The sequence below is a fragment of the Miniopterus natalensis genome, chromosome 5 (genome assembly GCF_054644295.1).
Source record: "Miniopterus natalensis isolate mMinNat1 chromosome 5, mMinNat1.hap1, whole genome shotgun sequence".
NCBI lineage: Eukaryota > Metazoa > Chordata > Mammalia > Chiroptera > Miniopteridae > Miniopterus > Miniopterus natalensis.
This window is the reverse complement of record NC_142085.1, coordinates 91,032,778-91,045,654: the sequence shown is the minus strand read 5'-3', so window position 1 is coordinate 91,045,654 and position 12,877 is coordinate 91,032,778. Positions and strand designations below refer to the sequence as shown.

Genomic DNA, 12,877 nt, shown 5'->3' with positions numbered 1-12,877 from the left:
CTTTGATGTAATGCAGCTACTCTTGCTGTGGGAGCAACTCTGAACTTGGCCTATTTACTCTCCTCCGTTGGAGACCTGGCTGGAGCAGCACCCACGGCCCTGCCTTCTCCACATCAATGACTGGCTCAAAGGCTTAACACTGACGTGGAAGCTGAGGCCACCTAGCTTAGTCTCTACCCACTCCAGGGACCTTACATAGGTACCTTGGACTGCGGCTAATATCTACAAAATTACCAGTTGATCTTAGTAACTGTTCGCTTCAACTGTGTGTGCACTGAATTGTGTGTAGTTGATTCTGTGGGACAAACACTGTTCTGGTGGGAAAGTGACCCAGGCACTCGGGTCGCCAGCTTCTTCCCGTCGGCACACAACAATAAACCATCTTAGAAAGAGATTAAGGCTCCCCTCTCAAGACAAAGCACTGCACTTCCTCTTCAGTGCAGTCAAGGTGCAAGCCCGGGGGAGGTGTCAGGGTGAGTGGCTTTCAGGGAGTTCTGAAGCAGGAGGAGAAGCTACAGATGAAGAACTAAAGGGGCCAAGAGGAAGAAGAGGCTGGGTGCCCCCTCCAGGGGGACACAGGGCTCCGACATCACCCACAAGCTCCCTGCAGAAGGGACGCACAGCCCAACAGAGGACTCGAGTTGTCGACTCGAACGATGGGAAACAGCACCCAGACCACAGAGAGCAGAGCAAGACTGCAACTGACATTAAATATCCCACAGAAACGTCATCTATGGAAGAACGTAAAAGTGCACTAATGCAATAGAGACACTTCTGTTAAAGCACAAACTAATTTCACGTTACGCTTCCTAGAGCTCATTAAAAACAAATTCTGAGCAAGAAGAAGAGTCTACACTGACCTGGCAACTAGCTCTTTTCAACAGGAGCATGTCATCAAGAAATCAGAGCTGTTACAACTCTCGTAGCAACAGCACAGAGTGCCGTCCTATGAATCTAAACTGGCCCTTTCTCCTAAAACCTTCTTTCTCCTCAGTCTGGATGAGGGAAGGAGCCGCCCCCATGTACGGTTCACTGGTGACTATTTTAAAGTCAGGCAATGACGTCACCATTGCAACAAGGGCCATTTCTCCCCAGTCTGGCAGAATGTTTTATAGTCTTTTTGTTTTCAAAACCCAGATTGCTTTTCCCTCAAAGATATGCTGCTTTACAACTCCCCCAGTTAAAAAAACAAAACCCACTAATGACAGAAAAAACATCTCATTTCTTAATTTAACTAACAGCTCAAGAATGAAAAGTTCGACGTGATCAAAGCAGTCTTACAGGAAGTTCTATCTGGGGAACAGATCTCAACAGATATGACCGACCAGCCAACGTGACTCTGGCTGAGCATCAACCTATGAACCAGGAGGTCACGGTTTGATTCCCAGTCAGGGCACCTGCCGGGTTGCGGGCTCCATCCCCAGGAGGGGTGTGCAGGGGACAGCCAGCCGATCAATGACTCTTTCATCATTGATGTTTCTACCGCTCTCTCCCTCTCCCTTCCTCTCTCTGATATCAATAAAAACATTAAAATAAGTAGATATGGTAACAATTCTTATGGAATGAATCAAGACAGCCCAGACTCAAATTATCCTAAACCAAGAACTATGTTGGGATGTCAAAGCCAGTTAGTTAGTTGCAGCCTGAGCCACGGCTCCACACTTCTAGCAGAGGCATTTTCAGGTGAAAGAAAAAGTATGTTGAGAGTTGAGATCTGTTGTTTATAATTTTGTACCACAAAAATATATTAACTTGTATCTTTAATTTTATACTTCTCTTTCTGACACTTTCACTAAAAAGACAACCAAGTCTGTCAATAAAGCTCGTTATCCTGAAGAAACCTCCCTCTGTAGCCTCTTCTGCTATGCATCACCCACTAAAAGCAGGCACCCTAAAAAAACGTTAAGGTTCCCAAATGAAGAACCCCTAAGGAAGGCCCTCAAATGAAGAACCCCTAAGAACCAGAGGTTACACCAGCCTCTGGTACCTACCTGAGCGCTGGGTGCAGAGCCCAGCCCTGCACCTTACTAGCTGTGCATGTCAGAGGACGGATCTCCTCATCAGGAAAACAGGGCCCGCGCTCACAAGCAGTGTGCGCACAAGGCAGAACCTTCCACACAGGATGGCTCAGTGAGGGCTCCCTTCCCTGGGCAAAGCCCATACTGCTTTGTTTAAAATGTAAGAAAATGAGTATTTTCATCAGGAGCTGTATGACCTGTAGCTCAGCTGCTGAAATACTCCAGTGGCAGAGACCAATCAGAGGAACCCCAAGCAGGGTGAACGGCTAAAGGGCCCACCACGTACCTTCCAAGTTCTTTTAGGGCGACTGTTTTATGTTCCATGATAATATTAATTTTGTGTTCTAACTCCAAAATATGTACACGATGGGCTCAATGTGAACATGTATCTCCTAATTCCTTGGAGGAGGAGCATGTCTACCATTTGGCTCCAATGCTCTGGGCAGGGCCAAATCCCATTTCCAAGGTCCTTCAACTTCAACAGGCAACAGTCAGCCCACTACTTCCACGCTGAAGGTGCAACTCTCAAGGAGGCTCCCTGCCAGTTCTTGCTTGAAGCTTTTGTAAATTTAATTCCACACCTCCTGTGCCCTGACACTAAGGCGGGGTGTGCACGGAAAGGTCCCCGGTTTGATTCCCAGTCAGGGCAGTGACTGGATTGAGGGCTTGATTCCCAGCGGGGGGAATGCAGGAGGCAGTCAATCCATGTTTCTCACATTGATTCTCTCTCTCCCCCCTTCCTCTTTCTCTAAAAAATAAACTATTTTAATAAAAAAGAATCTTGACTCTATTGGGTGAAGCTCTGAAACACTGGGCCTGACCCTCTGTTCCACCCAAATCATGGGGTTGTTATGAAGAAAAGAGAGTGATCTGTGTAGTTCTTTGATGACCTAGAGCCACACACACTGTCATGAGAGAGAAGGGCTGGCTGCCCTTTAGACTTGAGCCAGGTACAGGTACAGTGACAATTGCCTTCCACTCAAGAGGGGCTACAGGAGGAAACGGGGCCTGGGACTGGGGGGCGTGGACAAAACACAGCACCCTGGAGGCTGTGGGAAGACTTGGAATGTTTCTCAAGTGACAAGGATGTCACCACGGGGCTCTGAGGATTTTGAGATGTGATGTGTGTTCAGAGTCTCACTGTGGCTGCCACATTGAGAAGAGCCTGTGAAGGGAACAGAGGTCAAAACAAGGGGTTCAGGAAGTAGTCAGCAACCAATCAACGTGTCTCTCTTACAGTGATGTTTCTCTTTCTCCGTCTCTCTCTCTCTGTCTCCTTCCGTCCCTCTCTTCCACTATCTAAGAAATATCAATGGAAAAAAATACACTCAGGTAAGTATTAACAACAAAAAAAGGGCAAGCTGTTACTTGGTGCAAAGGCCATTTCAGTCATATTAAATCAGAGCTGATGTAACTGCCTGGCAGACGGCTCAGACGGGCAGCTGCCCATGACAGGCACTGAGTGACCAGTGCCAGCACCACACACACTGAGCTCACACGGAATGTGACCTTCGATGGCCGCACTGGCACCCAGGGGACAGTCTGGGAAACAGAGTGCATGCTCACTGAAAATCTCTCCCTCCCCGAACTGAGAGTTACATCCTAGACAGCAGCCTCTTAACTGGCAAACAATGTCAACATTATCCAACTGAGTTCATAACAGGTGAATATCTAAAATCTATTTCTAATGGGGCGAGAATGAAATGGATTACTCTCTGCAAAACTTCTTTCGTTTGCTCATGTATTTATGACTAATAAGAATACATATAATCAATTTTATGACTAAAACTGAGAGAAGGTCAAAACCATAAACAGTTAACATTTCAAATTAAAGGAGAAAAGCAAAGAAAAACTAAATGTGAACAGTCAAAGGCATGCTCTAGAGTCACGGACGACAGACGCTGATCTAGGACCCCTAGGACTGCAGCTACTAAAACACAAAAGAAAAAGTGAATCAGACAGGAAAAGTACCAAAGGAAAGAAACAGGAACATACCAAATCTAGCACAGAGATTGCTGGCATAGCAGTCTGCGGCAGGTGACAGGGAAAAAAGAAAGGAAGTGTGAAAAGTTAGGTTCAACCGGGTTCCGCCACCAGTGCCTGCTGCTCTCGGCTTCATGTTTCTGAAGGACCCAGGGAAGGGAGGGGCTGCGGGCTAATCGCTGGTGTTCAGAAATTAAACACTGCGTTTCATGATTAAGATACAGAGAAAGTAAAAGAGGTAAAATTTCCCACAGCTCTCCTTTTTGGAGACTAGGCTATTAATCTCAATATATAATCAATACTAAGTACACAGAGGCTTTTAACTAAATTATTGTAAGAAACTTCCCAAATATCACCATTCATATGGAGAGACTTAGAACTGACAAACCTTCAGTAAAAATTCAGTCTTCACAGAAATGAACGATCATAGAAATAATAGAAATATCAGAGTGCAGCTGCCGTTGCCATTACTGGGATGCGGTTATAACCATGAGTGTTAACAGCGCCTACTTATTGACCATAAACATCGACTTATGTTCAGAGCTGGAACGGCAGTAAAGGCAAAGCATTCTTTGCTTGTGCTCTGGGGTGAGAGGTACAGGCCATGGACACATTCAGCTACTTTAATGACCTGCCAGCAATGTGCCCACTAGTGACAGTGGCCAGCCGAGGACAACACACTGTGTGAGGGTAAGTGTACGGCTAGCAATTTATACCACGGAGGCCAGAGCTCTTATGCTAAACGTCACTAGTTCTAATCAAATAGCTATTCTTTCCAATCAGGTGGTACTGATGGCAAATAGAGTCATTCTGAAGGAAGCTGACACTGATGAGTTGGAAACGCTAACGAAACAATGTAACAGTTAACATTTAGGCCTTCACATCAGAAACTTAAAAGTGTCTCAAGAGGGGTTCCACCTGAACTTCGGGCAAAGTTGTGTGTACATCTGGCGGAGGATCTGTATGTAGTAAGAAGTGTGTGTGACGTTTCAGGAGCCTGATTCAGAGCAAACGGAAAGGGCCCACCCTGCTGGCTCCCTGCTGACCTCACCACGGGGTGGGAAGGTGGGAGCCTCTGACTAAGCCGTTGGTTCAGACCATCTAGTAGGGACAGCACCACACAAAGGCTGGAGTTAGAAATAAAACCCAAGACAAGAAGGACACGCTCTTGGCTGTCCTTCCCAGAACATGCATGACATGGTGGGTGGCACTGTGCACATCAGCACCGGTGACGCCTGTGGCAGCCACTCTCGAGGGGCTGAAGGAAATCTTAAGCCTGGCATTGTAACCATCGGTTGCATTAAACTAAAATACACTTTACTGTTCTTCTTCTATTTGATACAAAAGAGCCAGACGCTGTCCGTTCACCTGGAGAAACGAACAGAGCCAGCCCTGAGCTGCAGCCACCCAGCAGACTGGCTTCATCAGCCCTGTGCCTGCGAGGCACCTGCTGCTGGCAGGAGGTGGGCCTGGTCTGAGGCGCTGGCAGCGGCCGGCCGGGCTCAGCAGGCCGCCGCACTGCCATCACGCCCTCCCGGCCGGAAGCAGGGCTGAGCGGCCGAGGTGCAGCACGGCACCAGCACCTGCGTGCCGGAGGCTCAGCCGGCCCGGACCGCGGCTGGTCCCCTCGCTGTCCTCGCTGCCCCCACCCCAGAGGAGCGTCCGCGCGGCGCCCTTTACCCTGGCTCTGCGCTCGGCCTCCAGTCGCCGGGCGAGCAGCGTGGTGTCCACCTCGTCGTCCTCCTCCTCCTCCTCCTCCTGCCGGGCCTCCTGCAGCCGCCGCTGGAACTGCCACTCCAGCAGCAGCCGGCGCAGGCGGTCGCTCTCCTCCGCGCTACGCTCCGCCTTGCCCTGCAGCTCCTGGATCTCCCGGCTCAGCATGTCCACGATCTGCATCTGCTGCTGCTTCTCCAGCTTCTCCCGGGCGTCCCGCTTCCAGGGGTCGGGAGACAGGCTGTCCCCGGAGGACAGCTCCTCCCTGCCGACCGTGACGTACTGCAAGTCCCTGCGCTCGATCGTGCGGGGCTGCTGCTGGGGCTGCAGCTCCCGAATGACCGTCTCTTGGGGCCTCTGGAGCGTGGCTGGTTTCTCAGGCTTCGTGGGCGGCTGCACGGTCACAGGAGAAAAGGGAGCAGGGTTCAGGGGCTGCGTGCGCATCTGGCCCAGCTTCCTCTCCTGCTCCCGGCGCTTCCGTTCCCGCTCCTCCTCCAGCCGGGCCTTCTCCTTCTCGTACCAGCGCTGGTGCTCCTCCCTCTTCTTCCGTTCGGCAGCAGCCACCTGCGCCGACGGGGGTCCCATCTGGCTGGCGGGAGGGGGTGGGAGAGGCAAATCCATCGGGATTCCATCAAATTCACTGGTATAGTGCGTGGGGGGCGGAGGAGGGGGTGGGGGCAGGTCCGTGCGGCCAGGCTGGGGGACAGCAGCTGGCGCGGGCTGCCCGGTGGCTGGTGTCTTCCAGCGCCCAGGGCCACTTTTGGTCAAGGTGGATGCAGGAGTGCCCGGCTTTGATGCGTGGTCCAGGTGCTCCTGGCTGGATGCGCTGGAGCCCATGGAGGAGCTCTGGAACACCCACATGTCGCCGTCAGACTTGCGATCCATCACTGCCTCTACGCGGAGGGGCTCCAGGGCATAAGCTTTATCTTCCCGGAGCTCCTCTTGGGAACGGGTCACGCGCTGGAAAAAGAGAAAGTTAAAGTGTCAGGTTCCAGCTACTTATCAGATGAACTTACTGAAAATTCACAAACACTTTATGTCGGGGAGAAAAGTTATTGGAAAAGTGAGTGCACAGAACAGCGGCTGAGATGGCCCTGTGTCAGGGGCCACAGCAGTCACAGGGCGTTCGAGAGAATCTCTTCACCTGGTGAAAAGAAGCACAGACACATACTTTCTCTCTGCATTGTTGGCAAAAAATAAAAGGAACAAAAACTCAGGTGCTTCAGCACGGTGCCCTCCTCCTCTTCAGCACCCTGCACACACCTCTCCTGTGGTGCCCACCAGCAGTTGACTGTGAGAGGGTGAACGTGTTCAGCCTGGTTACTTCTCAGTAGGGAAGTCCCAGTTACTATTAAGAGTAATGGTTAGATCTCAACCATGTGACCCAGCACGGCTTTCTGACCCCACTGCTGACAATGGACTACAGGCACCCTGACTGGGCTGTGCAGAAGAGTGCAGGGCAGCCACACGCTCCGGGACAGCTCTGCCGTCTCAGGAAGGTCTCCAGTGGTGCACACCTGCCAGGCGTAAACTCTGCGTGTGTATCAGAGACAGAAATAAGTACTTTCCTCTAAGGCCTAGTCTGATGTCTGAAAAGTGTCAGGACTAAGTAGTTTAATCCAACAAATGATTCACTGTGACGTCTGAGTCAAACATCTCCCCCACCCTGTTCACGAGTAGAAACGAAGAGTCAAACCTGAAAAATGTTTTTCTCCTTAAAACACAAACCAACAAAATGAAACATGAACCATTTCTTGAAAAAGCAGAAAAATAAAATATCACTTGACATAAAAGCCTGGTGGGAAAACGAAACAGACCCCACCATGCTGCTGAGCGTCCCCCCGCACAGACACAGTTTCCTGATAGCGGCATGTAGACCACTCCACGGTAGACATTTGTGAGTGGAGCACTTTGGAGGTCCTGCCTCAGACACACATCTGCTGGTCCTCCGCTGCTACATCTGAAATAAGACATATTTATTTCTGTCTCTGATGCACCCGCGGAGTTTGCGCCCAGCAGGTGTGCACCACTGTAGCCCTTCCCGAGCCACTGCTTTGCTTCTTTCAACACTCCCCTTGGCCCCTGGTGCTCACTCCCTGGACTTTCCCTTCCTCCCTGCTAAGTCCACCATAATGCTCAGTCCACATACCCTGGCCTCCCACTCTCCCGGCTCCCTCCTCTTGGTGTTTTTACCCATGCGTGAGGCCAGAGCAATGGCAGCTCTATAGCTGCAGGTGAAAATGTGGGGACTGCTTCCACGTGCAGCAAGCAGATCTCTCTACGGGCTACAAAATAGGTAAAGGAAGGAGTGCATAAAACCACTTTACTGTTAAAGACAATGTGGAGAAGGCCTCTTCTCAGTCACGCCCACTGCTGCCAGGGCTGGTGGGAGGGTGCAGGATGGGCTCAGGAGGCAGCCAGGCCCATGGAGGAAGCAAGAAGGACAGACCAGGGAGAAGATGAGGTGGAGCTGAGAACCACACAGTCTGCACTCTGGGAACTGATCTGCTCAGGAGCCGGGAGCTTCCTCTCCTCATACTATCCTGAGAACAAACCTCTCCCCTCTGTTTTCTTGTCCTAGGCTCAGCTCAAATCCCATCAGCTCTAAAGTACCTTCTGGCCACTATTTCGAGAAAGGCTACCTCAGAATTCACTGTCCAAGACATGCATTTGTTGCACAGCCTAGACTAGCACTTTTCCACCTTTTCCATCTCATGGCACACAAACTAATTACCAGAATTCTGTGGAACACCAAAAATATATATTTTGCCAACTGACCAAAAAATATGCATAATTTTTACTCATTCACACTGGACGGCAACCGTGCTGGCTGTGGTCATGTTTTAATTTGACAATCTAAGGAAAAGGGGTCAGTGCCCTGACTAAACAGTCAGGTAGTGCATATTTTGAAAATTCTTGAAGCTCACTGGTTAAAAATCGCTGGCCTAGACGGTACCTGTTTTTAAGCATACATTTAATTTCTCTCAGAATTTTACAATGCAAAGTTATCTTCCTAAAAAAACAAACACATCTGATAATGTTCTCTAACTACTGAGACTGACACCCTATTCTCTACAATGTGGACAGAACCCAAGTTCCTTAGCAGCAAGCGCTGCCATGTGGTTCCAGCTGCCTTTTACAGCCTGGAATGCTGGCCCCGCCCAGTTCCTGCCACCCTGACCACTGACGGATCCTGCCCCACTGTGCAGCTCCAGGCCTCCTCCCTTGCTCTGCAGAGCTACTAGGTTCAGGCAGCTACAATGCCATGTGGAAGGGGGTTCTAGTCACACAACTGACAGACACTCCGTCATGCAGGGACCTCTCTCTGGCAGCACTTACTACCTGCATATAATTTATGTCTCATCTCTTTGTCACGTCATCAGCCTCACGGGCTGGGACCGAGACGGCCTGCGCATTAAAGTCGGGCAGCTTCTGATATAAACAGAGCACCACCTGACTCTCGGCGCTCACTCCTCACTCCTAGAAGCAGTGCGCTGGCCTTGCCAACTTAAACCAGGCTTAACATGACTACAGTCCATAATCAAACATTAAGAGCACAAAGAATCCCTTCCCATGTTCAGTATCCTATCCTATCTGCCCCCTTTCCCTCAGCTAAGCACAAAACCAGGAAAGAAAATGATGCCATCCGCCAGGGATGTTGGGCAGAAAGGCCCCGGGTCTCAGGTGGTTCTGTTTTAACCTGTGGAACGGGTCTGTGTGGTGGCTGCTGTGAGGGGGAGCGTATGGGGGGACCCCTCCCTGCTAACCTGCACCGAAATACTGGGGTGACTGCTGTCCGTGTGCAGGTGTGGTTCTTCCTCGTAGGTGGGCCACTGGCTGTGAGGAGGAGGAGCCGCCCGGTCTTGGGACTTGGAGGCGGGGAACGTGAAATACTCCCTGGTGTACGTCTGCGTGGGAATGGGGTAGGCCTCGGGTCGAGGTAGGGGTGTCTGCTCCTGCAAAACATGAACAAGGACGAGAAGTGAGCCCTTTGCAATTTGTACAGTGGACTCGTTTGATTTCCAACGATCTCTTTTATAATATAGCACATATATTTGAAACCCATGTTAAAAATTAAAAGTGTTTGATACTATACTGAGAATAATGAAAAATACCTTATTTCTCCCAGACTGGTTAAAGTTCATTTTCCTACTACATTAAACATAAAGAATGGAATCCTCAGCAGTGATAATGCTAATCTGTGGAGTCAGTCTCAGCTCAGTGAGGCTTTCTGAGGGGAAGCTAAGGACTTAAGAGCAGTGACAGTGGAGTAGGGCTCAGACCTCAGTGCAGAGGTTTCCTGTGGAGACGGACGTTATCTTGGCAGCTGTTCCGGGGGTGGACGCGCTTCTCCCGCCAGGACTCGGAGGCTGATCTGGTAGGAGTGAGGGCAAGACGTCACATTATATAAACAAGATGTTACGAAACCACAATCCCCGATGGCAGCCACCGGGGGCCGCGGGTCTTTGTTCTGCCCTGAGGAGTCCGGCACAGAGATGACACAGGCCCGTGAGAGATCCCCATCTCCAAAGTAATCAGAGCCCAGAGCCAGGGCCCCACCTGCAGACCAGGATGGGCAGGTGTCTCGCGCGGTGCACACCTGTGTGTGGCACGTCCATACACTGCTTCTTTTTCTTGATAACCATCCTATCACAGTAAAAGCCATTTGTGCTCCTGCTAGTAGCCTGCCAGCTGCCAGAGCAGCACCTGAATCAGAAGTTTCCCAACTTTGTTTTTATTTCCAGAACATTCGTTTTGACACCCTCAAGAAAAACATACCAGTCAGCCAGTACATGCGGGTAATTTCATTTTAACAACGAATGAAGCTGAGCAGCCCCCTCCCCCGACTGTGACCTGGACGCGGGCCTGAGGGGCGATAGGAGGGGTGGGAGTGACTTACTTGCTACGTTGGGGCTAGACCGGTGGTCAGCTCTGTTCTTCAGTAGTCTGTCGTCGCCAGGCAACTTCTTTGGTTCGCTGTACTCTGCCCACGGCAGCTGAGGGCTCTCGGGTGACCCGTTCTGAGCTGAATTGTTATAGAGCTCGAAGCCTTCACTCTTTGGTCGGGGTTTGCCTGAGCCACGGCGATCTGACACTGAAATCAAAGCATGCACACATGACATCTGTTCAGGTTTTACTTTAAACACCTGTTTATTTTTAAGAGAAAGATGCATCTACAAATATTCAAAGCCCCATAAGTAAAACTTTGTTTAGCAGAAAAAGGATGGTGATTTTTATATATGGGCAAAATCTTTCTACAGAATCTTTAAAAGGCATTAATGGAAAAAAGTGCTCTTTCAAAGCTTATTTTCTCATAAACATACCTGTCTTAAGTAACAAAAACTAAAGTAACAAAACCTGTTTTAAAGTGACTTTTTTAAAAACAAAAATAAATCCACTCCCCCCACTTTTAAAACATTAATTCTTCTAACTACTCAGGCAGGTCATCATTCGACATCCTTTGATGGGACTATGCCATCTTTATTTCCTAGTTTCGTTAGTTTCTTGCTTGGTGACCTTGATTTATTATGTACTTTTAAGTTTCCCCGCTTTGATTTCTAATTCTCTCTAGCTTGCTTCTTTGATATAACTGTAAACTGAGAAATCAGACAAACAAAACATTAAGTATTATGTTATGGAAAAAGTAAAAAAACACGCCGAGTCAAGGTGTATAGTACAATACTTTTTAAGATACCCATTTTTTGTTCCAATAAAGAACAGGTCCAGTTCTCGGATACCTCTGTGGTAATTGTTACTATTCCGTTTAGATTTTGGGTTCTGGGCTTTCAAGTCCCAGGCCCTGACGCCCAAGAAGAGAGCTCCATCTATGCCAGACGTAGCACCACACACTGTCAGCAAAGTAGACTATGAAGTATGTAACGACTGAAAACATAATGTGAACCCATCATTGTTTCCTGTGGTTTTTTAATTTCTTTTAAAAAAATCCTAAATTTATATTGATTTTTGATGTAGCTACAAAACCACAGTTCCCACCAACAAATTACTTATTCAAATAACTGAGCCCTCTATCCCTAACAAGATAATCATGTCTTATTTCACCACCTACAGGACTCAAGTAACTATTCATATACATAAGGGCTCCTTCGGGATGGAAGTCCACCTGTTCTTTGAAGACCACTTCCTGTGTCTGCCCATCAGACCTGAAAACTCATCCGTCGCTCACAATGACTGTGTCCTCTCCAGGTTGGGCGTGGGGAAGCTCTCCAGCAGGGAGCCAGGCCTGGGAGGGTCTGCAGGGAGGGCTCTGAGGGGTCAGGGACCCTGATGAACAACCCTCTGTGGCTCGAAGGTCTACATTTGAAGCCTGGCTCCCGAAAGTCCCATCCTCAGTTTCCTTATCTTTAAAACAGGACACTAAACGTCCTGACCATAAAACGCCACGGGACGCAGCCAGTGAGCCTGCTGGTGGTAAACAGGAGACAATCTCCCCAGCAGTCCTTACATCTCTGCATCATCGGGGACGGCTGATTGAGCAGGGTGGCGAGACCATGATAGATGGCTCCTTGCTTCGCAACTTCCAGTGTCACCACGGAGCTCGTCCTTGTCATGAGCTCTGCTGCCCTAGGCGGAGAGGGTCACAAAGGTAAGGAAAGTGAAATGCACTGCCTGCTGTCCCCAGGGCAGCCTGGTCTACAGCCCCATCGCTGCCGGGTGATGTTCTGACCATCACACACTGCTACTGCCCATGCCCGCCCCTTAATAAATGTCCTGCACACACCTCCTATTATCCCAGGAGGAAGGTAAGAGTATAGAAATCTCAGGAAGTGTTAGGAATATTTTTTTAAACTCAAAGAAACTGCTCCAAGCTAAAATACATATTTATATTTTGCTAACAAATGAAATGTCATATATACCAAGAGTTTTACACCTAAACAGGTGAAGGTAAGGACACAGCTTTTTTAGCATTACTTTCTGTCTTCCAATTCCAAAATATAATGTGAGATATCCCCACAAGTTAATATTAAGCTTAAATAAGTGATACCTTTCTTGAGAGAGTCCTACCAGACTCCGTCCATCCACACTGAGGAGCTGGTCCCCTGCGGCCAGCCGCCCATCCTGTGCACGCCGGAGAGGCAGATGTGACCCGTCGGGGGAGGGATGGCAAAGGCCGAGGGAGGAAAGGAAAGTCAGTGGTGAGCACA

At 49.3% G+C, this 12,877-nt stretch overlaps 1 protein-coding gene across 4 annotated transcripts in view; it reads right to left on the bottom strand.

Moving 5' to 3' along the window:
• Positions 1-12,877, bottom strand: part of AFDN (afadin, adherens junction formation factor) — a 112,497-nt gene that overhangs the window by 10,291 nt on the left and 89,329 nt on the right. For all 4 annotated transcript variants that reach the window (XM_087817750.1, XM_087817751.1, XM_087817752.1 and 1 more), the window contains 6 exons: positions 12,718-12,791; positions 12,178-12,296; positions 10,615-10,809; positions 9,998-10,089; positions 9,482-9,670; positions 5,682-6,674 (listed from right to left, as the gene is read on the bottom strand). In XM_087817750.1, the coding sequence (XP_087673876.1) occupies positions 5,682-6,674; positions 9,482-9,670; positions 9,998-10,089; positions 10,615-10,809; positions 12,178-12,296; positions 12,718-12,791 (1,662 nt within the window). The remainder of the gene's footprint in view (positions 1-5,681; positions 6,675-9,481; positions 9,671-9,997; positions 10,090-10,614; positions 10,810-12,177; positions 12,297-12,717; positions 12,792-12,877) is intronic.